This window comes from Stomoxys calcitrans, chromosome 4 (genome assembly GCF_963082655.1).
Source record: "Stomoxys calcitrans chromosome 4, idStoCalc2.1, whole genome shotgun sequence".
Classification (NCBI taxonomy): domain Eukaryota; kingdom Metazoa; phylum Arthropoda; class Insecta; order Diptera; family Muscidae; genus Stomoxys; species Stomoxys calcitrans.
In genome coordinates this window covers 13,407,262-13,434,455 of record NC_081555.1, presented here as the reverse complement: position 1 = coordinate 13,434,455, position 27,194 = coordinate 13,407,262, and the positions used below count along the sequence as shown (strand labels likewise).

Below are 27,194 nucleotides of genomic sequence, written 5' to 3'. Positions count from 1 at the left end.
AAAATAGGGATGGAAAATATGTTTTATCGGTACTATTTTTAAGACCTTCATATAGAAAACGCAGCACAGCAGTAATGCAGGGTATGGAGTTTGCTGCAATGTGCTTTAGAAGAGATGAAGGCTGTCCTTAAAATGATGAACGGTAAGCGCTTCAATTGAATAAAAAAAACCCTCAGTATACAAACATATGGTGCACAAAAAGTTTGCATTCGTTTGGTCATTCTGCCACACTATTTCTTTTGATGATAGAGTACTCATTTATCAAAATAAGCGTTTTTCTAGCACTACAATCCAACCGGCATAGCTGTTGTTGTTGTTGTATCAGTGTGTTATACACTGAGGCTGCACCCCTTGCCGATGAATAACTCCATCGGGTCAATCCGGTACGTACAACCGGATGCCATGGTCCGGGATGCATAACTGTAATACGCTTTAGTGAAAAATCGCTATATAAAATATGGTGACGAAGATAATGCAAACACATTCCGTAAAAGTGGTACTGAGTTCTATGAGCAAAATAGTAGGGACAATTTGACTTTTCGCCTGGACAACTATCAAAACGCATTATAAAAAATATGTGTCAAAAAAATGCAAACACATGCCGTAGAAGTGGTACTGGGTTCTATAAGCAAAATATTAGCGACATGTCGCTGCGCCAATAATAATTTCGCTTCAATGCTCACGAAATGAGCACTAATCAACTCTGTTTCAATAATGTTGTCTTTCAAGGCGGATTTAAAAAGGTGGTCTCACACGAACAGATTTTTGTTTGCATTCTCTGTTGTTATCTCATTCTCGCATATTCTCTGCTCATGTACGCTCAGGTATACACACACTCACACAAAGTTCTTTGTGTGTGTTGGCAAAACGTCGGTCAGCTGGATGACAACATGGCGGATTGCACCATATGATTTGTGGTTGTTGTACAAATGAGACCACCTTTAATTGTATGGCCATGGGCACATAGTTTTTATGCAAATGCTCATAGCACAACAACAAAAATCTACCCCCTAAAGAATCTACCTTGATTAGCAAATGCCATAAATGCAAATGTCAAAGTGGTTTGAAGGCCAAAACAGCGTTGAGCTTTGAGCGTGACGTTTGAAAAAATGCAACTCTGCACACAAATTCCACAAAAGCAACGCAGAAAAGTTAAAAGATTTTCAACTTTGACACTTGGAACCGAGCGTCATTCGGTGTTGCCACACTTGAAGTAGTGTTTATGGTCCTCAAAGTTAAAAATTGTTTAAGCTTTTGGGAGTTGCATTTTTAATATTTGTTGGCAGAGTTGGATTTTCAACGCAATGCACCTCAACGTGCTCATTCTGCTTAGGCCTTTAGAAATAAACGTTTTTCAAATGCGTTTTTAAGTTGTATTTTCATTGTGTTGCTTAGGTATGGAATATCTAACCAGCACTTGACGTTTAGATTTCTTGTAAAATCAAAACAAAAATAAAAAAATTGTACTTCGCGTGGCCTCACCTTGTAAGTACCATTACAAAATTACCAGATAGAGAACAGTAAACATCAGAGCACAATTTTTTCTTGCGAAGTGTACTATCTGCCACAAATTTGGGTTGTGTGTGTATATTATAGTTAAGAACCATAACACACACGAACAACAAAAAATGCCGCGAACTTGTCAAAGTTGCATTAATCACAGATTTTGATAAATAGTGCACTCAATATTTTTTGTTGGGCAACTGCCACAACTTGTAAATGAATATATCTTGACTGGTTACCCAGGATTCACTGAATAAGGTTAAGCCAAGCGATCAGCCGACATACATTTTTTTTTTTAATTTTTGTCAGTACTTGACATTGAGGATGTCAACTTGTTCTCTTTTTACATTCATTCCTTGTTTACGATTTCTCCTATTTGATGATATTTTCAATCGGCAGATTTGACATCCTTAATGATGTTCATGGGGCCTATCCACTTCATGTTTTGCAAGTGGCCTAACCTTCTATTAGTGAGTCCTGCTGGTTACCTAAACAAGCAATGCATACTGTCGCATCATGATACTATTAAGAGGTAGCGTCAATAGCACAGCGACAAAAATCTACCCCCAATGAAACTACCTTGAGTGGCAAATGCCGCAAATTGAAATTTCATCATTGTAACATTTTTTTTTGCTTAAAGGGTGGTCCTGTATTTGCTTTTAGCGAAATTTTTCATGATTACTTTTTTTAGACAATAGATTTTGAAGCAAAAAGTCTTGCTGGTTTCATTCAGTAGGACATTCCCTCATTACATATTGTAAGGGACGAGGTGTTTTGTAAAGCGGTGGCACTTCTCTGCATATTGCTGCGGCTTGAACTCGCCGGATGTGGGTTCTACTTCCGCTCATATCCTCTTACAAATATTTCAAAGTGCCATAAGGTGTCAAACAAGGTTGTTCTCCTTAAAAATTTAAACACGAGACACTAGACGGTTACAGTTTGAATTTAAAATTATAAAGAAAACGGACAGACATTCTTCAACGAGAGTTTATTCTACAGAACAGCACAGATGTGAAATTGACATTAAGATTGGAATCAGGTGTCGAAGATTCCTTGGGCATCCCACCCACGATATAGCCAAGAAGTGACTATCCTAATGAGATGTCTATAGCCCTAAATGTACCTATTAATAAACATCTCCCTTTAATGATGCAAAACTCTCCTCCTTTTTATACAACTACATACTCAACCTTTGCCTGGGGAAAATCAAAACATTTTTGTTTTAGTCTTTATGATTATTCACATAATTTGTATTAAAAAAAAATGAATTCATATGAATATGTGAATTCAATGTGTTTATAACATTTTAAACAATAACTTAAAACTAATACTTATATTTAATTATGTAAATTTCTATATATTTTTTTTAATTAGTTCTATAGCATGCTCTTTCAATTGAAATAACTAAAAATTGTAGAATTAAATGATCATCGCCCTTACAGGCGAAAAAAAAAAAACTTGAAATAGTCCTAAAATTTTGTTTAAATTCAAATTATTTCCTAGCAACTTCTCTATATTATTTTTCTTCTTTCAATCGTAAATTTTTTTTTATTTTTATTTTTTTTTAATCGTGAATTCTTTCTTTTTCTTCTTAGTTACATCAGTCGAAACAATTTAACATTTTTTTGTACATGCATATGTACATATATAATTTTTTTTCTTTCTAACTTTATATAGTTTCTGTAGTTTTCATTAATTTATTATTTTCTTCCTTTTTATAATATCTTTTATGCTATTGCTTTTTTAAAATACTATTCAAGAAATTTGACCGATATGTATTAAAATATTGGTTTCCACGTTTTTCTTACGAATTCCATAAAGTGGGGTTAACAACGTTATGTCACGTGTTCGGTAAGTAATATATATACTTTTTTTTGGAAATTTCATTAATTGAAAAATGGGGTTTTTCCAGGTTTCCTCCTGTTGTGTCTTCTTCTTATTTCGACAGTTCATTCACAATATAGTCATAACCTACATGGTTTTTGTACTCACTATTTCAGGTTCCATAAGTGTGGTGAATAAAAAGAGTCCTCGGGATATGTGGCAGATGGAGCCAGTGGTCGTACACACAGCACTCCACGATTTGTTGGTCCAATATATCGGCAAAACCACAATACCCTACATGGTGAAAGTATTCCAGTCCACGTAAATTTATTTAACAAAAGAGAAATTAGTGGTTCAAATCTTACCCGAGGTATTAAATGAAATAGGTACTGATAATCTCTCCCTGCGGAATGCCAGGGTTTGGGGGTTATGTCTCACAACCGAAATTCAGACACGATTTATGTGATCCTGAGATACGAAATTATTACACCAAATTATATGCTAAAACGTTGTAATATAGCTACCTTTTCAAATTCGTTGTAATCACACAAAAAAATTGATTCACTCACTGAAGAGTTATAATACTCAATAATAAAAATTATCTGACACCAACTTCTCAGAGATCACAAAAGACTGCACCGCACTATGTATGACTTAATAATGACATGTGCTCCATTCTCACCTAACCAACTTGGTAGCATGGCACTTTGCCCTTGAAAGATGACGTTGAAAGTCACACATACTTCTAAACGTTAAACAAGTACAACAAGGTTCTGACTCCGGAGTCCTAGACAAATCTCATGCAACCCTGTGCTCAAAAGAATCAGTCTAAAATAGTCGGTATCTGTGATTGTGCAATCACATACAACGATCACGCCTTGATCCAGGACCAATGCTGATCTCAACTCAAGAAATAAAAATAAATAAATTGAAATCTGAAATCCAAGAAAATGTTGGCAACAAGCGTAGTCCATCAACTGACATTCGTTAATGGCCTCCCAAATTCGATGATATCCTAGATGTCAGTCTTGTGCAGGGCATAATGTATGTGTATTCAACCAGCCTAACTATCGGTTCTTGGCGGCCGTCACAAATGGCATCCCTTGCGGGGAGTCGAGCCGGCCTAAAACAGCGTTTACTGTCCAAGGGAGACCCCATTACCAATTTAAGGTAATGCCCTTTGGACTATGTAATGCTGCACAACGGATGTGCCGCTTAATGGATCGCGTTATTCCATCGGAGCTACGGGAGAAGGTCTTCGTGTATCTTGATGACCTGCTGGTAGTGTCATCCGATTTTGGTTCGCATATGGAACTGCTTAGGACTGAGTGTAGGAGATTGACTTCGGCAGGCCTTACTATTAATATGCTGAAGTCGAAATTTTGTTATCGGGAGTTGAGATATCTTGGTTATATTGTTGGCGATGGTAAGCTTAAAGCGGACCCGACAAAAGTCGATGCAATAACCAAGATAACTCCTCCTAGGACTCCTAGGGATGTCCGAAGGTTTCTGGGAACCGTGGGTTGGTACAGACGTTTCATACCGGATTTTTCGACGTTGACATCACCGATTACCGACACTCTTAAGAAGTCATCTAAATTTTGTTTCACTGCTGAGGCCACGGTTGCTTTTGAAAGGCTGAAGGAGAAACTTGTTTCTAGTCCAATTCTGATCAGCCCGGATTTCCAGAGACCTTTCTACGTTCAATGCGACGCATCCAACGTGGGTGTTGGAGCGGTTTTGTTTCAGAAGGACGATAATGGGGACGAACATCCTATTGAATTCTTCTCGAAGAAGTTAAATTCGGCTCAGAGAAACTATTCCACGACTGAGAAGGAGTGCTTGGCCGTCGTGTTAGCCATAGACAAGTTCCGCCAGTACATTGAGATGATGGAGTTCACGGTCATTACTGATCACTCGAGTTTGAAATGGCTGATGGGACAGCAGGATTTGAATGGCAGGCTAGCACGATGGAGTCTGAAGCTTCAGGGATATAGTTTCTCGATAGAGCACAGAAAGGGTACTAAGAATGTAGTGCCTGATATGTTATCGAGATTGGACATGGAGGAGTTGTCTTTTGGAAGCAACGCCATCATTGACTTTAATTCACCTGCCTTCACAGGTCCCGAGTATCTTATGCTGGTTGATACTATTCGACAGAATGAGCAAACACTTCCAGATTTAAGGGTTGACGACGGACTGGTGTATAAGAAATCCGGTTTCAATCATTGTGAATCTGAAAATGATGACGAGGGATGGAGAATTTGGATCCCAAAAGCTCTGACTCTCGATATTATAAGAAAATCACACGAGGATAACACTTGCCATGGTGGAGTAGGTAAGACTGTGACGAATATAAGACAGTACTTTTACTGGCCGACATTATCGACGGATGTACGTAAGTTTATTGCAGACTGTCAATCTTGCAAGGAGAATAAGCATCCACGACAGACTTTCATCCCATCTATTCTGATCACTACCCAGAAAACTCCTTATACCGCTTATAATAGATTGATTCACTCTCTCACTTGCGTTGGCCTGTGGAGAATGTATCGCAGTCCGCAAATGCCGTACCCCATAAACATTAATCAGTTCCTGAAACATCTCACTGGTGAATTGCTTACCATTGTCGGAGTGCAACGTCTCAGGGACTCCGAATTTGTGAAATACCTCCTGGGTAAGAAACCTAATCACAGATCTCGATGTAGCCTTGGGAATAGCCTTCAACAGAACAAATTTAGTCCTATGGTCAAGCACTATGAAAATATGAGTGTTGCCACTGCGAGTCCGAGGATAGGGTCCAAGGAAATCGACATATATCTTCTGGAATGGGCGCTCCGTTCTAACCTCCTTTCCCATTGTAGGACGAAGAGTCTGCCGTGGATGCTTATTCTCCTTGCAAGATTGACAGTCTGCAATAAACTTACGTACATCCGTCGATAATGTCGGCCAGTAAAAGTACTGTCTTATATTCGTCACAGTCTTACCTACTCCACCATGGCAAGTGTTATCCTCGTGTGATTTTCTTATAATATCGAGAGTCAGAGCTTTTGGGATCCAAATTCTCCATCCCTCGTCATCATTTTCAGATTCACAATGATTGAAACCGGATTTCTTATACACCAGTCCGTCGTCAACCCTTAAATCTGGAAGTGTTTGCTCATTCTGTCGAATAGTATCAACCAGCATAAGATACTCGGGACCTGTGAAGGCAGGTGAATTAAAGTCAATGATGGCGTTGCTTCCAAAAGACAACTCCTCCATGTCCAATCTCGATAACATATCAGGCACTACATTCTTAGTACCCTTTCTGTGCTCTATCGAGAAACTATATCCCTGAAGCTTCAGACTCCATCGTGCTAGCCTGCCATTCAAATCCTGCTGTCCCATCAGCCATTTCAAACTCGAGTGATCAGTAATGACCGTGAACTCCATCATCTCAATGTACTGGCGGAACTTGTCTATGGCTAACACGACGGCCAAGCACTCCTTCTCAGTCGTGGAATAGTTTCTCTGAGCCGAATTTAACTTCTTCGAGAAGAATTCAATAGGATGTTCGTCCCCATTATCGTCCTTCTGAAACAAAACCGCTCCAACACCCACGTTGGATGCGTCGCATTGAACGTAGAAAGGTCTCTGGAAATCCGGGCTGATCAGAATTGGACTAGAAACAAGTTTCTCCTTCAGCCTTTCAAAAGCAACCGTGGCCTCAGCAGTGAAACAAAATTTAGATGACTTCTTAAGAGTGTCGGTAATCGGTGATGTCAACGTCGAAAAATCCGGTATGAAACGTCTGTACCAACCCACGGTTCCCAGAAACCTTCGGACATCCCTAGGAGTCCTAGGAGGAGTTATCTTGGTTATTGCATCGACTTTTGTCGGGTCCGCTTTAAGCTTACCATCGCCAACAATATAACCAAGATATCTCAACTCCCGATAACAAAATTTCGACTTCAGCATATTAATAGTAAGGCCTGCCGAAGTCAATCTCCTACACTCAGTCCTAAGCAGTTCCATATGCGAACCAAAATCGGATGACACTACCAGCAGGTCATCAAGATACACGAAGACCTTCTCCCGTAGCTCCGATGGAATAACGCGATCCATTAAGCGGCACATCCGTTGTGCAGCATTACATAGTCCAAAGGGCATTACCTTAAATTGGTAATGGGGTCTCCCTTGGACAGTAAACGCTGTTTTAGGCCGGCTCGACTCCCCTAAAGGGATCTGCCAAAATGCGTCTTTTAAGTCGATTGCGGATATAAAATATGTATCCCCCAATCTACTTAAAAGACCATCAATATTCGGCAGGGGATAAGCGTCCTTTCTCGTGACTTTATTAAGCTCACGTGCATCCAGACAAAGTCTACTTTTGCCTGGTTTAATAACTAATGTCACGCGATTGTTCCAGGCAGCATCAACGGCTGGTTCAATTACATCCAGGGCCAACATCCTGTCAATCTCTGCGTAAGTCAATTTTTGAACTGCTGGGGAGATCGGGTAGTATCGCATCTTCCTCGGTTCCGCGGTGCCTGTGTCTATGATATGTTCCTCCAAAGTCGTCTTGCCCAAACCATGCCTACTGAAACAACGAAATTCCAATTTCACCATCTCAAGAACCACCTTCTGCTCAGGGTTCAGGTCATGTACTCGTGCATCCATCTCGTCATGCGCCACCAGTTCGTTTATAGCCGTGGTACCAAATGAAATAGTTATACCAAACTTTTTCCAAAACTCCATTCCTAGAATGAGCTCTTGTGATAACTTTGGTACTATGTACAGGTCCATCAGTTGTGACCTGCCATTACAAGTCAAATTTGTCCGTATTTTACCAACTATGTCCAATCCATGCCCATCTGCGGTATTTATAATAGAGCGAAAATCATAGATCTCAACGCCCATTCTTGCAATGTTCTCAAAGCAGTTTTTACCTAAACAGGAAACGGAAGCTCCACTATCCATCAGGCCCTTTAATTGTACGTTGTTGATGGTTACGTCCAAATATGGTCGTATGTCTTCCCCGACTGCTATACTGGAAACATACAAAGATCTTCTTTCGGCTTTCCGGACATTGAATCTGTGTCTCGCCTTCAATACCTTCCGAGTAGGTTCTTGAAAGTCCTTAAATATTTCCTCACGTTTCTTTTTGTAATTAGCTAAACGTTCTTCATACGGAACGATGGTCATCAATTTCCTCTCACATCTCTGGACCCTTGGTTCAATTTGTAACCCAAGGTGTTTGTCTAAATTCGTGTGGAAAATCTGGGTAATTTTGTGGTCATCAAGAAGCTCTTGTGAACCACTGGTATCAAAATTTATTGGGGCGGTTTCGCATCTGGACATGATGGCCCCGTCCTCATCATGCCTTTTCGATGGTTTTCCTTACAGCGTGAACAATTAGGTGTGGTCACATTTTCGAACCCACATCGGTAACAAAAGATGGCTCTCTGTTCGGATTCGCAATCTACAAATGTATGCCCTGACTTCTTACAATTCCAGCATACTAATGTCCTGGCCGGGTAAGCATTCATTTTAAGAGCCTCCAATTGGAAATCTGGCTCAGGTATGTGGAACAATTTGTCATAATTCCAGTCCGCCACTTGCTGTTCCAATTCATTCACCCTACGTAGCTGCTGGGGCGGCCTATATGAGGTACGCTTAGAAAGGTTCCTCTCAGCTCTCCTACACTCCTCCAAAAGGTGATCTAAGTTAATAATATGCATCGGAAATATGAGTTGTGCCAAGCCATCCTTAAGGTTATCCTTAACCATTCTAACCAATTCATATTCCGGTATCGACCTACGCATCTGGTTATTCAAATTCATAATCTCCTGGATATAGACATCAGCGCTCTCATTGTAGGATTGTCTCCTCTCCATTATCCTACGCTGAATTTCATAATCGCTCTCAAAGCGTTGGAATTTTTTCTTGAGATTATATCTCAAATAATCCCATTCGCAGCGGGGATTTTGGCGCCTAAAATTCCAGAACCATTCATATGCCTGCCCAGATAAAAAGTGGTGAAATCCCTTCATGAGAGTTGGCCATGGGCAGTTCATATCCCCTCTTATCGTCTCAATTCTGAAAATGAAATCCTCGACGCTAGTTGTCCTATCCTGGCCGTCGAAACGAATACCCCATTTCTCAAGATTCCATTGCTCCTGAGGTCTTTGAACATAATCAACAGCTTTTGCTGTAGTGAAATTGTTAGTCAGTGGAGGTGGTGCTCTATAAAAAGTCTGTTGCGGTGGAGGTGCATCATATCTTCGGTGTGAGATCGGTTCATTGGTCGGTGGCAAATAATTTCGAGGAAAATTATGCTGAGATCCGTTCTCAAAATCACCCTCAATTGTCTGATTCTGCAACCGGTCATGCGTCTGCGTATTAAATGAAATCGCCGTGTCCTGTCTCGGCAACGGAGGTGGTGGGAAATTGAAATTCACCGGTGGTGGAACTCTTGTGCCCCTTGGTTCGTTCATCATACTTGCCGAAGCGCCGGACCCCTCTCTCTCAGACCTGATAGTCTCACGAACAATACCCGGTATCATCCTCTGTAGGTTCTCATTAACTTCCTGCATTGCCCTTGCCTGTGCCGCACCCACAGATGCCGCAACATAATCCTTCAAGGACAGCCCACTCCCATTGACAATTATATCGTCATGCCTAGCCGGGTTCGGAGCAGGATTATCCCTTCGCGCAAGAAATTCCCTCCTTATGTCTATTGCGGTATTACTACTGTAATCCGGAGAAAGTATTGTAAGATTCATTGGGGAGGAAGTAGTCTGAGGACCTAAGGTCATGTCCGCCTGATTATTTACTACCTGGACATCCGGTGCTGTCAAAGAGTCCAAAGGTCTATTGGATCTATTGTCACCTAATCCTGTGCCTGATGGCCTTGTCGTCGTATTTGTAGACGCAGATGCAGTCGTCGTAGTGGTAGAAGTAGTCGTCGTAGTGGTACTCATTGTGGAACTTGTAGAGGACCCAGATCGTAATTTCATCTTATTAAGAAACTTCATAAAGAGTCTAATATCTTAAACCGCCAGAAAATAGAAACTCCAATAAGGGGGAAATCGTAATTCATAAGAAAATAGATCTAGTATTTTCGAAAAAAATTGTAAAACATTAGAGACGACAAAAACTGCAATAACTATATTTCCAAATGTGGATATTCCTTTTCACTATTTATAAGCCTGGACAGAACCCAAAATGCCTAATTATTAAATAAAACTATATGACATTAACTTATCGATGCCTACACTATTCTTATGTCCTATTACAAAAAAATATCTTTAACTTATAGACAGCTAATTTAACTATTACCAATATAGAAATTTTGGTCCTAGCACCTGTCTTTCTACTACCTGGCTTTAATAAATTTAGATCTAATTAGTCTAATTTATCGTCTTCAAAAAAAAAATTTAAACGTTATAACGAAATCATAAATCAAAAGAAAAACGTGATGTATAAGGAAACCGCTATTTCCAAGTTATTCGAATAGAAATTTATCACTTCTATTAAAAAAAATCTCAAAAAGAAATTGAAAAATTTAAGTCAAAAGAAAACTACATGTATTTCCAAAAAAAATGGTTTTGACCATGATCTCTTAAAGTACTAATATATGCATGTCACTTCCATGCATTAATGCTTCAATATCCTTCGGTGTTGTAATTCTTCTTTCTCTATACAACCATATCTATTTTTGAGTATTTTTTACGTATAATATATTACTTTCTTTATTTATTTTGTTTCATATGTCTGTGAATAATTAATATTAATAGTTTTTTTTTTACTTTCTTATTTTTCAGATAATATATGCGTATGCGGTTGAGCTTCTGTAGTTGCTTTATAAAGAGGAGATTGTATATAATGTCAATTTTCTATAATCCATCTTTTTATGCTAACCTCATTCTAACTAAAACTCTAGCAAGTAGAAATCGGCATAAAATAAAACTATATCATATCCATGTAACAATTAATAAAGAGATTTATTCATAAATCTGATCAATTGTACCATATGTACTGTATCAAGCATCTTTATATTGGAGCTGGTTCATTCCTCCAAATTCAAAGACATTCCGTCTTCTTTTTTTTTTTGCCAAACCACTCGTTGAAGAATTCGGATCGACGAGACAAAACATACACAGACGAAAACTATATCCTATATTCTAAACCTAGACTAATCTAAAGTCGAATTATTTGACAAGAAGGTCGTCTTAGTTCAGTTAAAGTAGCAAATAATTCATGGACTCAATGGTCTTCAGATTATGACTTACTTTACTGGACCAAAACCACGTAGTTGCCAAACAGTTCTCCACTATCTGAGTCTACCCTGTATCACTGTCGCAACACAGGCATGGCTATATAATGACCTTCCGGGACTTACAGGTTATCGGGTAAAGTCAAATACTGGATTTGCAGTGGTGTTAAGGGGCAAAATGTTCAATACATAAATACCTAGAAACAATCCACTATGTCGAGCGCCATCTTATAATTTGATGTTACCAATTTCTTGGAAACCAAACCATAAGGGCGGCCCCACGTTGGGCGCCAATTTGTAAGGGACGAGGTGTTTTGTAAAGCGGTGGCACTTCTCTGCATATTGCTGCGGCTTGAACTCGCCGGATGTGGGTTCTACTTCCGCTCATATCCTCTTACAAATATTTCAAAGTGCCATAAGGTGTCAAACAAGGTTGTTCTCCTTAAAAATTTAAACACGAGACACTAGACGGTTACAGTTTGAATTTAAAATTATAAAGAAAACGGACAGACATTCTTCAACGAGAGTTTATTCTACAGAACAGCACAGATGTGAAATTGACATTAAGATTGGAATCAGGTGTCGAAGATTCCTTGGGCATCCCACCCACGATATAGCCAAGAAGTGACTATCCTAATGAGATGTCTATAGCCCTAAATGTACCTATTAATAAACATCTCCCTTTAATGATGCAAAACTCTCCTCCTTTTTATACAACTACATACTCAACCTTTGCCTGGGGAAAATCAAAACATTTTTGTTTTAGTCTTTATGATTATTCACATAATTTGTATTAAAAAAAAATGAATTCATATGAATATGTGAATTCAATGTGTTTATAACATTTTAAACAATAACTTAAAACTAATACTTATATTTAATTATGTAAATTTCTATATATTTTTTTTAATTAGTTCTATAGCATGCTCTTTCAATTGAAATAACTAAAAATTGTAGAATTAAATGATCATCGCCCTTACAGGCGAAAAAAAAAAAACTTGAAATAGTCCTAAAATTTTGTTTAAATTCAAATTATTTCCTAGCAACTTCTCTATATTATTTTTCTTCTTTCAATCGTAAATTTTTTTTTATTTTTATTTTTTTTTAATCGTGAATTCTTTCTTTTTCTTCTTAGTTACATCAGTCGAAACAATTTAACATTTTTTTGTACATGCATATGTACATATATAATTTTTTTTCTTTCTAACTTTATATAGTTTCTGTAGTTTTCATTAATTTATTATTTTCTTCCTTTTTATAATATCTTTTATGCTATTGCTTTTTTAAAATACTATTCAAGAAATTTGACCGATATGTATTAAAATATTGGTTTCCACGTTTTTCTTACGAATTCCATAAAGTGGGGTTAACAACGTTATGTCACGTGTTCGGTAAGTAATATATATACTTTTTTTTGGAAATTTCATTAATTGAAAAATGGGGTTTTTCCAGGTTTCCTCCTGTTGTGTCTTCTTCTTATTTCGACAGTTCATTCACAATATAGTCATAACCTACATGGTTTTTGTACTCACTATTTCAGGTTCCATAAGTGTGGTGAATAAAAAGAGTCCTCGGGATATGTGGCAGATGGAGCCAGTGGTCGTACACACAGCACTCCACGATTTGTTGGTCCAATATATCGGCAAAACCACAATACCCTACATGGTGAAAGTATTCCAGTCCACGTAAATTTATTTAACAAAAGAGAAATTAGTGGTTCAAATCTTACCCGAGGTATTAAATGAAATAGGTACTGATAATCTCTCCCTGCGGAATGCCAGGGTTTGGGGGTTATGTCTCACAACCGAAATTCAGACACGATTTATGTGATCCTGAGATACGAAATTATTACACCAAATTATATGCTAAAACGTTGTAATATAGCTACCTTTTCAAATTCGTTGTAATCACACAAAAAAATTGATTCACTCACTGAAGAGTTATAATACTCAATAATAAAAATTATCTGACACCAACTTCTCAGAGATCACAAAAGACTGCACCGCACTATGTATGACTTAATAATGACATGTGCTCCATTCTCACCTAACCAACTTGGTAGCATGGCACTTTGCCCTTGAAAGATGACGTTGAAAGTCACACATACTTCTAAACGTTAAACAAGTACAACAAGGTTCTGACTCCGGAGTCCTAGACAAATCTCATGCAACCCTGTGCTCAAAAGAATCAGTCTAAAATAGTCGGTATCTGTGATTGTGCAATCACATACAACGATCACGCCTTGATCCAGGACCAATGCTGATCTCAACTCAAGAAATAAAAATAAATAAATTGAAATCTGAAATCCAAGAAAATGTTGGCAACAAGCGTAGTCCATCAACTGACATTCGTTAATGGCCTCCCAAATTCGATGATATCCTAGATGTCAGTCTTGTGCAGGGCATAATGTATGTGTATTCAACCAGCCTAACTATCGGTTCTTGGCGGCCGTCACAATATGAACACAATTTCATAAAAGTCTTATGTTATCATTGAGATTTTTGTAGTATTTAAAAAAAGTAACCGTGCAAAAATTAAAAACAAATAGAACCTCCTTTTTTTAATTAAAAAAAAAAATCACTTTGTTATCAAGCCTTTGACATTTAGATTTACTACAAAAATAAAAAATTGTAATCAACTGTTTGCCTGACCTCACCTTATAAGTGAGTGTATCCTGCTTTCGCATCTGGGGCGAAGAACACTCAGATAAACAGTTGGTGAGACATTTATCTCTAGAAATGTTATGTCACATCGATTATACCGATCATTTTCATTGCATTTCATTATCCTCGGATGAATGTTTTAAAAATATGTATTCGCACATCCAAATCGAACGATTATATGGGATTCAAATATAGGTATTTAAAATCCGCATTCTTTTCGACTATTCGACTTCAAAATCGATTATTCGCTTTTTATTCCGTTAAAGTCGACTTCGACTTTTAAGCGTCACGGATAATTTCTTTTGTTGTTTTTTTTTCGTCAAATGTTACATTGAACAGCATTTTATGTTAATACCAAAATACCATAAAATATGAACAAATTAATGACGACAAACAAAAAGTAAGGAATAAAGAATAAATTGAAGATATTGCGAAGTGCGTGTGATACAGTGGCAGTGAAAAGGAAACGAGGGTTAAGAAGAGGTGAGCATTTTTTTTGTATGGCTTGAAGGTGAACACAGCAAAGAAATGTGTGTGTGTGTGTGCGGTTTTCCCAATGTGAAACACAAAATCTCAAGAAGAACGAGAAATGCACAAAAAGTGGCCCAAGTTTGTGGCAAAATGCAACAAAAGCAAACTGCTGAGGCAAGGATATCATTGATTTTGGAAACCAGGTTTTCTACTTGAGTTACATGATATTCTAGAAATATTTCATCATATACCTACACTTATATTCATCTTTTTTTATTTGCAGTTTGCTTATTAGCCAGTTGGACTTGTCCTTGTGTGTCACATATTGAGGAATAGCAATAGCAGCGGCGGAATTCATTTGTTGTCTTCTTGAATCACCTGAGTTGTACACCTGCTGCGTGGTGTTTTGTTCCCCCTACGGAAGCCTCCCCAGTGTATTTACTCACCGATATCTTTTTTTTTTTGTTATTTAATTTCCCTTTTGATTGGCACTTTCTTTGCATCTTCCTCACACACACACGCAGTTGCAGCAGCAGCAGCAGCTTAGACTGACTACAAAATGACTGACTACAGCGATTTAGATCGACAAATTGAGCAGCTTAAACGCTGTGAGATTATCAAAGAAAACGAAGTCAAAGCCTTGTGTGCCAAAGCACGCGAAATCCTAGTGGAGGAGGGCAATGTACAGCGCGTCGACTCACCGGTCACTGTGTGTGGCGATATACATGGTCAGTTCTATGACCTGAAAGAGCTGTTCAAAGTGGGCGGCGATGTGCCCGAAAAAAATTATCTCTTCATGGGCGATTTTGTGGATCGTGGCTACTACAGTGTTGAGACATTTCTTTTGTTGTTGGCTTTGAAAGTGCGCTATCCAGATCGCATTACACTGATACGTGGCAATCATGAATCTCGTCAAATTACCCAGGTCTATGGTTTCTATGACGAATGTCTGCGCAAATATGGCTCCACAGCGGTTTGGCGTTATTGCACCGAAATTTTCGATTATCTCTCATTGTCGGCCATTATTGATGGCAAAATCTTTTGTGTCCATGGGGGCCTCTCACCATCCATACAGTATTTAGATCAAATCCGTACCATAGATCGCAAACAGGAGGTGCCACACGACGGCCCCATGTGTGATTTGCTGTGGTCCGATCCGGAGGATCAAACTGGTTGGGGTGTATCACCCCGTGGTGCTGGTTATTTGTTTGGAGCCGATGTTGTTATGCAATTCACGCGTACCAATGACATCGATATGATATGTCGTGCCCATCAACTGGTAATGGAAGGATTCAAATGGCATTTTGGCGAAGCCGTACTTACGGTGTGGTCAGCACCCAACTATTGTTATAGGTAAGTGTAAATGGAATAATTAAAATGAAAAATCTATTAAATATAAGAATTTTTTTATTAATAATTAAGGTTTGGCTATGTCTAAAGTTGTAGAGGATGGAGGTAGATTGGCATGAATTATATGCAACATCAGTTCCAGAGCTCAAATTAAAGGGGTCTCATACATTCAACATAATTAGGTAGCAAAGGGAGTAATAGTAGCCCTTGGTAGAAGTAGGCTTCGATTCTCAAAGTTTTCAACAAGAAGTTTCTAAGCGTTATTACAAACTTTGGAGTTGTCCTTGCCAAAAGTCTAAGTGGTATATTATAGTATAAATGGCTCTGTCATTGTGGTAGCCATGGCGCAGAGGATAGCGTGCCCGCCGATAACGCTGAACGCATGGGTTCGAATACTGACGAGAACTTCATAAAAAATTCCAGTGGCGGTTATCCCCTCCTAATGTTGGCGACATTTGTGATGTACTATGCCATGTAAAACCATCTCCTCGAGGAGGTGTCGCACTGCGGTACGCCGTTTGGACTCGGTTATAGAAAGGGAGGCCATTTATCATTGGGCTTAAACTTTAATAGGATAGCACTCATTGATATATGGAAAATTTGCCCCTGTTGCTTAAAGCAATGTTCATGGCCAAATTTGCATTCGTTGTAGTCGTAAAATTCACTACGTCGACCACAGATCTCACAAGTGAGTTGTCACATGTTTACGGTGGCTGCTGTAAATGGCAGCTTGGGAGTATATCCGATTCTTGGGGTTGTTGTTATTGTTGTTGTAGCAGTATTTTATACACCGAAGCGGCAGCCCTTGCCGATGAAGACTTCATCGACCGCCATGGGATCGGGTTCTTGGGGTCACCCATGGCATTTGAGAAACAAAACTTTTGAGAAAAACCGAAAATATCATCCTCGGCTCAGCTACGATCTGGTACATGCAGCCAAAATTGGTTGGGCCCAAATGTATGTCCTATCTCTCCATCAGTTCAAATCAGGTCGCTTTTAAATGCTATATAATGGCGCTAGTACTACATAGGAAAAAGATAGGACTGCTTTAATGCCATACATTGGTACCACACATCACCATTGTACGTCCAGTTAAAAATGTTGCCCCTTGGTCTGTCTCATGTCCTAACTTTAGTTGATTTCAGAGTGAGGGGAAACGAACAACCGAAGGCTTTTCAGACAACCTTCAGCTGGTGAGTCAATTAGATCCAAAGCTTCGAATTGTAACGCCTTACAATTCTATTGCATAAGCCATTCTGGTGCATAGCCTCTGTGGTCATAAAATTGGCCACATGGTGTGATTTTACTTATCGAGATTTTCAGCATCCTTCGTTCGCTGTGGTCATGGACCGCTCAATTCGCAAAAACTGACAAAGACGAATGGCTTCGATTCTGTCTTTTTCTGCAAGTAGGTCAAAAGCATTTTCGACGGACGGTAGTTCTATGATGGGTATGGGCAGGATTCTTTAGCGAAAATTATGGTAATATCAGTTTTAGGCTTAGGGATACGTGCACAAGGCTTTTCAAATCATTAAGAACAGAAATCTCTTGCGAGTAGCAGTTAATCATATATGTGGATAGTCAAACAGCCCTTATCACTTTGGGATCAAATAAGATTAAGTCTGGCGCAGAATTATAAAGGTGGCATTATCAGATATAGTGTGCAGTATTAGACTGTGGCACATCGACTTGGCTGGAAACGAGAAGGTTGCTCAAACTGACTGGAAACGAGAAGGTTGCTCAAACTGGCTGGATAGTATATTCCCGCAGAAGTCGTGGCTACGTATAGAGATCGTTCCAGGATCATTCTACGCCAAGGACTGCTCATTTTAGGCAAATATGCGAACAAAACAACAACAAAAATGTTAAAGCGGTGCAAAATCGCCCATTGTGCGAACTAGCGAAGCAATGTGCAAATGTAAAATTGCCCACAAACATTCCTTTAAGTAGCAGTGTGGTGTTTCATCCATTCGTCTGTTGGTTAGTGTTGTTTTCTCAATTCTAAGAACTCTGCGACTAAGTTGCGGTGCATCCAGAGGCATTTGGACAGTCAAGTAAGATTGGCTGGACATTTAAATAGATGTGGGTGTCGTTTGGTCCCAGGTTACAACAGGTACATATATGCAACACGGTATCAATTTTAGCTCTGTAGGAGTTGAGGTGGCTGGAGGCCTAACCACAAAATGAGCAAGTTCGTTCCAGTCCAAAGGAGCGATTGCCTCGGGAACAGGATGACCATTGGTTATCAATAACCCGCCTTGTCATATCGAGCATTATAGGCACTCAGTATCTGTGCAAGAGCCGGTGCCGTTCGACCTTTTACTGAGTCTCTCTGCTCGATACAGCTGATTGACCGCGACTGCCGTTGCAGCTACTCCGTATGGAGCATTCCATTATCAGCAACCTGTGGACGCTCGCAGCTAATTTTTTCGGCGAAGAGGTTGTTGTTGTTGTTGTTGTAGCAGTGTGTTGTACACTGAGGCGACAGCCCTTGCCGATGGATAACTCCATCGGGTCAATCCGGTACGTACAACCGGCTGCCATGGGATTGCAGGACAGTTGTAATTCCAGATTGACATGCGTTCACTTTTAAAGTTAAATACCTCAAAAGCTACCATACTCCGCACAACAAGCCGAGGTGGGAGCTCAAAATTCAAGCCTATGTGGTGCTCATAGTAATCCCGTGACGGGCATCACGTGTAACCTAACGCAGATATCAACAATGGGAGCCATTATCGTACAATCGTTCGCACATGAAATGATCTTAATGCCGTTTGTAGAGGGTGGATATATCACTTATCTCCAAATTTAACAAACGACTGGCTACAACACTAATAATTCGTGACCCAGCGTCTCAGGTCCTGCCTAAAGGGACGTTTTGGTGAATTTTAGAAATAGTTTGGTATGGCTGAACGTGTTGAAGGCTTTCGAGAGGTCCGGGGTACGAGGGCCGTCCTTTAAAATTACCTCGTCTGATTGAATCCACAGCAGATTTGTGCGGTAGGCATACAAAGCAGTTGTTGTGCTATGCAGTCGTCCAAATTCATGCTGATGCTCGGCGAATTCTCCGAGACTCCAGTGGAGCAGTTCCTCAAATGTTTTGGTTACTGGTGAGAGAAGGGAGATCGGTCTGTACGACTCCCCTTTGCTCGAGTTCTTTCCAAACTTCAATAGCGGGATCACATTGCTCATCTTCCGAGCATCGGGAGCTATGAGAGTGCTCAGAGACAAGATCTGCGAGGATGTACCCAAATTCCGGTACATCAAAATTCTTCAAAATTTGTGTAGAGATACTGTATGGGTCCAACGCCTTGAATGAGTTGGTGCCACGGATGCAATTCAAATTGTCCATCGGCTGAGAGACCACGGATTGACCACGAATGGCTCTACTCCTTGGCTTGTCGCTCTCGTTTCTCTCTTTGAAACATTACCAACAGTGACTGCGCTCTGAAGCCATCCCAATCGGCTTTCTTCGGATTGATTACTTTCGACGTTTAGAGATTATAAAATTGTATGGCCGGTCATTGGTGAATATTATGGGGTTGGACCCCATGAAATGTTGTCATTTCATTGGGAGATTTCATTTACTAGGCCAACTGATGCAATACTCCTCACTTATCACGCAAAACGCGGACCTCTACGATGCGTCGCACTGCGGCTTACCTTTCGTACTCCGCTAATGTTGAGCTCAAACTTGAATCGGACAGCACTCATTGATATGTGAGATGTTGGTCCCCTGTGGCGTGATGGAATGTTCGTAGGCATATTTTTATTTGTACTGCTGTGCTTGAGATCCTTCGGTAGGCGTTGTGGAGAGCGAAGACAATTGATTCACCCGGCAGGCGAGTCTACGTATTGGGTTTGACACCGGTTCGATGACTAGTCTTCGCCTATGCAAACTGTAGCATGCCAACTGCTACTAATGCAAGTGGCTCTGCCGATCTCCACCAAACAGGCGGCTATTTAGCTCTAAGACAGGCTGCTGTTGTTGTAGCAGTGTGTTGTACACCGAGGCGGCAACCCTTCCCGATTAACGATTCCATCGGGTCAATCCGGTACGTACAACCGGCTGCCATGGGATTTCAGGATAGTTGTAATCCCAGATTGACATGCGTTAACTTTTAAAGTTAAATACCTCAAAAGCTACCCTACTCCGCACAACAAGCCGATTTTCATCGAAAATCAAATATCCATGAAAACTTTGCGATTATTAATATGACAGCAGTATCTGGTTTTTTACCCTCTTCCATAGGATGGGGGTATACAAACTTCGTCATTCCATTTGTAACATATCCTGAATAGCTTCCACATAAACCAATCTACCGATAATACATCTTGAGCTCCTATAGGGCGCAATTCTTGTTCGTTTCGGCTGAAATTTTGCACAATGATTTCTACAATGGTCTCCAACATCCAAACCAAGGATGGTCAGGGCAATTTTTATCCTTTATCCTTTGATTGCCTATAAAGAAATACCGGGCAAAGAATTTGACATATGCAATCCATGGTGGAGGCTATATAACATTCGGCTCGGTCAAACTTAGCACACCATCACTATTTTTTTTTTGGATTTCCTCCACATGGCCTAGGCTGCAAAATATGCTTATATAATCACTTTATTAATTACTTATGTACTATTTATTTTCTTTTCAGATGTGGTAATGTGGCAGCTATATTGGAATTAAACGAGTACCTGCATCGTGATTTTGTTATATTCGAAGCAGCGCCTCAAGAGAGTCGAGGCATACCATCAAAAAAGCCTCAAGCTGATTACTTCCTTTAAATAAGCCGTCGCTAACCTAAGCATCATAACCCTATAGACTATCCTCACGCGAGCCTCATAAAACAACAACAAAATAGTGACAAATAAATCCCTCATACAGCAAACAAAAAAGAAAAGAAAATAAAGGCGTCTATGACGAACTATTAATAAATTTAAACTAAAACAAATATTTAAAGACATCAAATCATTCATCATGCGCAATTTAACAAAAAACAACAACAGTTTCCTTCTTTTGTGAAGTTTGCCAAAAAAAAAAGAAAAAGAAAATATACATATTTTTAAATAAGAAAAATCATTTACAAAAAAAACTTCACAGAAACTCTAATAGAACAAAAATTGACTTGGCCACAATTGAAAAAGCGTGGCACAGGAATATCATGAATCAGAAACCCCCCTTAAGCTAAACAAAATCTAAAATTAAAAACACAAACAATATATACATATAACTAAACAAAAAAAAAACAAATTCGCGATTCTTTTAATAAATGTTAGTTATAGTTACCTAAGTATTAAGTTAGAAAAAAAATAAAAACCCAAAAAAAAATTTACTATAATCCTCCCTTTTTAACCAACAAATTCGTATCAGCCCCCTCCTGCAAATCATACATCATACAAAACAAATAATGATGTTTTAACTAAATTCCATTATAAAATAGGGAATGAAAAACCAAACAAACAAAATCAAGAGCCCATAAGTCCATAAATGACTTTTTTTTGAGTAAACATATTCGTTTTAATTACTTAATTTCTTTATATCACATTCTTATATGATTTTCACCATGATTTTGTAAAAATAAAAACATAAGAACAAAACAAACAAATCCAACATCAATAAAAACAAAAAAAAAAATACTTAAAAAAAATATTATATAAAATTTTTCTAATACGATTTTTTTTGAAATTTTTCAGATTCATTGAATTTGGAATATGGACTGGATATTTTTCTATATGTCAATATGTTTTAAAGGAGCGCAAAGGTACAGTTAAAGTATTTATGCTAGTGGAGCTTGGAAAAAACGAATTGGAATATTAAAAAAGGATATGATATACTTATACAGCATCTAAACTCTAAATAAACATTAAAAACATGTTTATGTAGAAATATTAAAAAAATGTTTAACAAGCTTTCAACGTTCTCGGTCCCTGATAATTTATATTCCTCCCAAAAAAGGTCTTCAAATTAAGATTGAAGTTGAGCTAAACAAATATTTATGATAATAAAAATTACATTCCTTTCAAAAAGTCCCGCAAATAATAAGACTGACTAAAGATAATATTTTTTGGCTTTCCCTAGTGGACACTTGACAACTAAGCTTCACTTTTTCGCAAGGAAAGACTTGAGATATCACTTCCAACATTCATGCCAATTATGATCCGCATTGTTCTATAAATAGATATAGACCCACATAAACCGATTTCTGATTTTGGCTTCTTGATCCCTTAGAAGCTTCAATTTTCATTTAATTTGGCTCCAATTTGAAACAAAAGACTTAAGTTATGAATTCCAACATCCATGCCCAGTAAGATCCGAACCAAAGTGTTACGACTTTCAACATCCATGCCAATGATCCACATCGGTCTATAAACGGATATAGCCCCTATATAAAGCGATCCCAGGATTTTAATTCTTCAGCCCTTAGAAGCTTGAATTTTCATCCGCTTTGGCTGAAATTTGGAACTTAAGACTTAAGTTATGAATTCCAACATCCATGCCAAGTAAGATCCGAATCAGTCTATTAACAGATATTTTGCAAATTGCAAATTTTGCCCATGAACTTTCCACTAAGGAACAGGGGCAAACTTCTCACATATCAATGAGTGCAGTCCGATTCAAGTTTTAAGCTCAATGATAAGGGGCCTGCTTTTTATAGCCGAGTGCGAACGGCGTGCCACAGTGCGACACCTCTTTGGAGAGAAGTTTTACATGGCATAGTACCTCACAAATGTTGCCAGCATTAGGAGGGGAAAACCACCGCTGAAAATTTTTTCAGATGGTCTCGCCAGGATTCGAACCCAGGCGTTCAGCGTCATAGGCGGACGTGCTAACCTCTGCGCTACGGTGGCCTCCCTATAAACAGATATAGCCCAATATGAACCGATCCCCGGATATGACTTCTTAAGCCCTTAGAAGCCCCAATTTTCATCCGATTTGGAATTTTGGAACAAAGATTTGTGTGATGACTTCCAACATCCCTGGCAAGTATGATCCGAATCGGTATATAAACAGATATAGCCCAATTATAAACCGATCACCGGATTTGACTTCTTTAGCCATTAGAAGCCAAAAAATTTCGCCTGATTTGGCTAAAATTTGGTCCAAGCTCTATCAGACTTACAACACCAGTTCCAAGTTTTATCTGAATCGTTCAATATGTACCGATATCCCCATAAGACATCTTAATTCAAATACAAAATCAGTTAATAATAAAAAACAGCAAAAACCTCCGATTTGAACTTGTGGGACATTAGAAGCCTTAAATTTCAAACGATTTGGTACATAAAGTAACCTTAGGCTCTCCAATACTCACAGCAAAAGCCCCCAAGATAAGCTTATTATTGAATATAACTTTTATATAAATCATACTCCCGATTTGACTTTTTGTGCCCTTAGAAGCCTCGGTATTCAACCGATTTGGCCAAAATTTAGTAATTTTAATTCATATATGCCATTCAGCATTCATTCACACTAAATATTGCCCAGACAGATCCTTATATAAATCTATTCTCCCGTTTTGACTTCTTGAGCACCAAAGTTTCCGTCCGATTTGGCTGCAATAGCTTGTGGAGTACATTTATGCACTCTAAATACAACACAAAATCTGGCAACAATTGAATCAATGTAGCTAAGGTACCGGTTTAGGCAAGCTGTGGTCCACTGTTCTGTCACTCTTGAACCCCAGTAGAAGGGATGATAGGAAATCAGATACTTTTGGCGACGTAACTGTGACTGACCCAAAGAGATGCGTCAGATTGTTCAACTGTTAATTTATTGAGCATCCCGATAGTGACAAAGCAAGGAAGACAGCCTTTTGTCGTATCCGTGGTCTGCGAGCGGATGGATAGCCATCACAATTTACCGCGGACGATTGTCATACGTGGCGCCAAGTTATCCTAGGCTTTGGGCCCCGAGGGATAGGTTAAACGGCTCCAAACTTTTAGCCACATTGTTCACTACATATACGCATGAGGTGAATAATGAGCTGAATGTGAAAGTCGATGGAGTAATGATTTCGACCATCAAGTGTCTCAAAGTACTTGGTGTCAAATTTAACAGCTCTTACATATACCCTCATATACAACTGCAATTTGCGATAAGGTCAGAAGTAGAAACTAGGTCCTGAAGTTACTTGCAGGCAGTACATGGGGTGCTGACCAAAAATCCTTGTTGACACCGTACAAAGCAATTGACTGATCTGTTGTAAGTTATGCAGTCTCGTCAGTTGAGCGACCCGCAGTGGTAAAATATTCAGAATTCTGAGTCGATCGGTATACTTATCAATGGGTCTATCTCTCTTCCTTCTGGGTGTTACAAACAAATGCACTAAGTTATAATATACTGTAAGACAGTAGTGGTGTAGGGTATAAAAAGACTTTGACAATTCGTCATAGTGCTTCCATTAATAGCAGTGCCAATGGTGGTATCTTTAGAGGAAAGATATACACAAATAAGCCAAAAAAAAAAGACTGAATCACTGGGTATGTTCATAGTATTGGGAATGATAGAACGAGTATAATGGTAGATTCAACAGGATAACCAGATAGTAGCTGCTGAAAGAAGCATTGCAAACTGAAAGACAGGCGTTAACGAAGCTATTATGGTTGTCCAAAAAGTAATTGCGGATTTTTCATATAATCGGCGTTGACAAATTTTTTCACAGCTTGTGACTCTGGAATTGCATTCTTTCTTCTGTCAGTTATCCGCTGTTACTTTTAGCTTTCTTTAGAAAAAAAGTGTAAAAAAAGTATATTTGATTAAAGTTCATTCTAAGTTTTATTAAAAATACATTTACTTTCTTTTAAAAAATCCGCAATTACTTTTGGGCAACCCAATAGACCCAATCCATTATGGATCAGGGACAAATTTCTCATATATCAATGAGTGCTGTTCGATTCAAGTTCACTGACAGGGAACCTGATTTTATAGCCGAGTCCGAACGCCGTGCAACATAACGACACCTCTTTGGGGAGAAGCTTTCACATGGCAAAGTACCTCACAAATGTCGCCAGCCTTAGTAAGGGGAAACCACCCCAGAAACATTTCTTGATGTTCTTTCCAGGATTCGTACCCAGGCAATATTGGTGGACAATATAGATAATAGAGCATAGTCATCGGTTGGACATGTCAATGATCATGACATAGATGACCATGGCTGTAATTCGTATTGGTAAGTTTGTCCGCAGGCTTTACAATAGTATACGGCAACATACTGAAGCGAGTATTATAGTAAATTCAGGGGGAACATGCCGGAGTTACCAGAGCAGCAAAAAAGCGGTTAGACGCTTGTACAGATAAACTGCTTTAACGATGCTGCTAGAAAAAAATCTACTGTCCAAGATTTATGATGGTGATGACCAGGGCTGCGGACTCGACTGAAGTTGAGTGTTTGAGTCCAAAGCCGAAGTTGGAGTTGGGCTATTGAGCCGTAGTCGGAGTTTGGTTCGGAGCTGTGCACGCTTGTTTCGACTCCGAACCGCTCTCCGACACCGACCTGGGGTTGCCCAAAAAGTAAATGCGGATTTTTCATATTGTCGACGTTGACAAATTTTTTCACAACTTGTGACTCTGTTATTGCATTCTTTCTTCTGTCAGTTATCAGCTGTTACTTTTAGCTTGCTTTAGAAAAAAAGTGTAAAAAAAGTATATTTGATTAAAGTTCATTCTAAGTTTTATTAAAAATGCATTTACTTTCTTTTAAAAAATCTGCAATTACTTTTTGGGCAACCCAATATAATAGAATAGGGAGAGAGAGAGAGTTTTTATGATAAACACTTTCAAATCAGGCATATTTCCCACACTTCTCCCTAAAGAGGACGGCTCCCATTCCTGTTGACCCTACATATCCTGGTATTACTGGGTCTAGTATACATTCTACGTGGCTAAATTTTGTAAAAAAATAAAATTTAAATTCAATTTATTTTGAAAAAATTTTCTAAAGAAATAAAATTTGGACAAATCTCATTTCTTTAATAAATTTTGAACAAAAAATACTGAAACATTGAAATTTATTTAGACTACAACATTTTGACATATTTTTCTTTAAAAGTAAAATATTGACACCATTTTCTATAGAAATAAAATTTTGAAAAAAATATATTAAAGAAATAAAATTTGGACACAATTCAAGATTTTAGAAATTGTCTTTAAGGGAGCTAATTTTCTAGAAAAGCAAGATTTAATATTTTAAAACTTTTAGTTTAATTTTCTTTTTATTATGTTTTTGTTTGTCGATGTTTTGATCGTTTTTTATTATTTCATTAAAAATTAACTATCAAACTGGTTGTCTGAATATTATCAGCTACAATGACTTTCAATACTTTCCTATTATTTAAGAATATATTATTTGAATATAACTCAGTCAGTGGGGCAATTGGTATAAGACAACTTTTAATTTTAGTTAATTAAACTTGTTTTTATACAAATAAACATTGAGTACTTCAATTTTGAATTTAATTTATAATTTTTTCTATAAAAGATGTCGTCGTCGTTGACGTTGTAGAAGTGTGTTAAACACTGAGGCGGCAGCCCTTGCCGATGAAGAAATCCATCGGGTCAATCCGGTACGTACAACCGGCTGCCATGGGATTGTATAAAAGATGTTCTTGGACAATGCCGCTTTTATAGTATTTAAAGATATTTCTAGCATTTTAAACGCGCGCTCGCTTGTTGGCAGAATGAAATTGTACGCTTTACTGGTTATTGTAGCTGCTGTGGGCTGTGCCCAGGTTGGTTTTAAAAGGAAAATTAAAAAAAAAAAAAAACATTCGGGACATTCTTGATTGAATGAAAAGCAAAATATGTTAGATAGAAGTAAAAAGACACTAAATTCGTTAAATTCGGTCGGGCAGAACTTTCGGTACCCACCATCTCACGTATATATGTTAACCACATTTCGATAAAATCTGGTAAAAATGCACCATTTATGAACCTGTAGCAGCTATATCGAAATATGGTCTGATCTAGGCCGTACTCAGAACGGACGTCGAGGGTCTAACGCAGCTCACTGTTCCAAAGTTCAACGAAATCGGGTAATAAATGGGCTTTATGTGAGTTCAAGACAGTAAACCGGATATCGATATATTGGGTTGCCCAAAAAGTAATTGCGGAATTTTCATATAGTCG

At 38.6% G+C, this 27,194-nt stretch overlaps 2 protein-coding genes across 2 annotated transcripts in view; both read left to right on the top strand.

Annotated features, from left to right (window-relative positions):
• Window positions 1-14,538: 14,538 nt before the first annotated feature.
• LOC106084292 (serine/threonine-protein phosphatase 4 catalytic subunit) lies at window positions 14,539-21,461 on the top strand. The gene is made up of 3 exons (XM_013247862.2): window positions 14,539-14,733; window positions 15,005-16,074; window positions 20,725-21,461. Exons 2-3 carry the CDS (start codon window positions 15,281-15,283, stop codon window positions 20,852-20,854), a joined length of 924 nt encoding a protein of 307 aa, XP_013103316.1. The 5' UTR covers window positions 14,539-14,733; window positions 15,005-15,280; the 3' UTR covers window positions 20,855-21,461.
• Window positions 21,462-26,717: 5,256 nt separating this feature from the next.
• Window positions 26,718-27,194, top strand: part of LOC106084282 (uncharacterized) — a 5,145-nt gene continuing 4,668 nt past the window's right edge. The window contains exon 1 of the mRNA XM_013247855.2: window positions 26,718-26,797. Within this exon, the coding sequence (XP_013103309.2) occupies window positions 26,747-26,797 (51 nt within the window). The 5' untranslated portion in view covers window positions 26,718-26,746. The remainder of the gene's footprint in view (window positions 26,798-27,194) is intronic.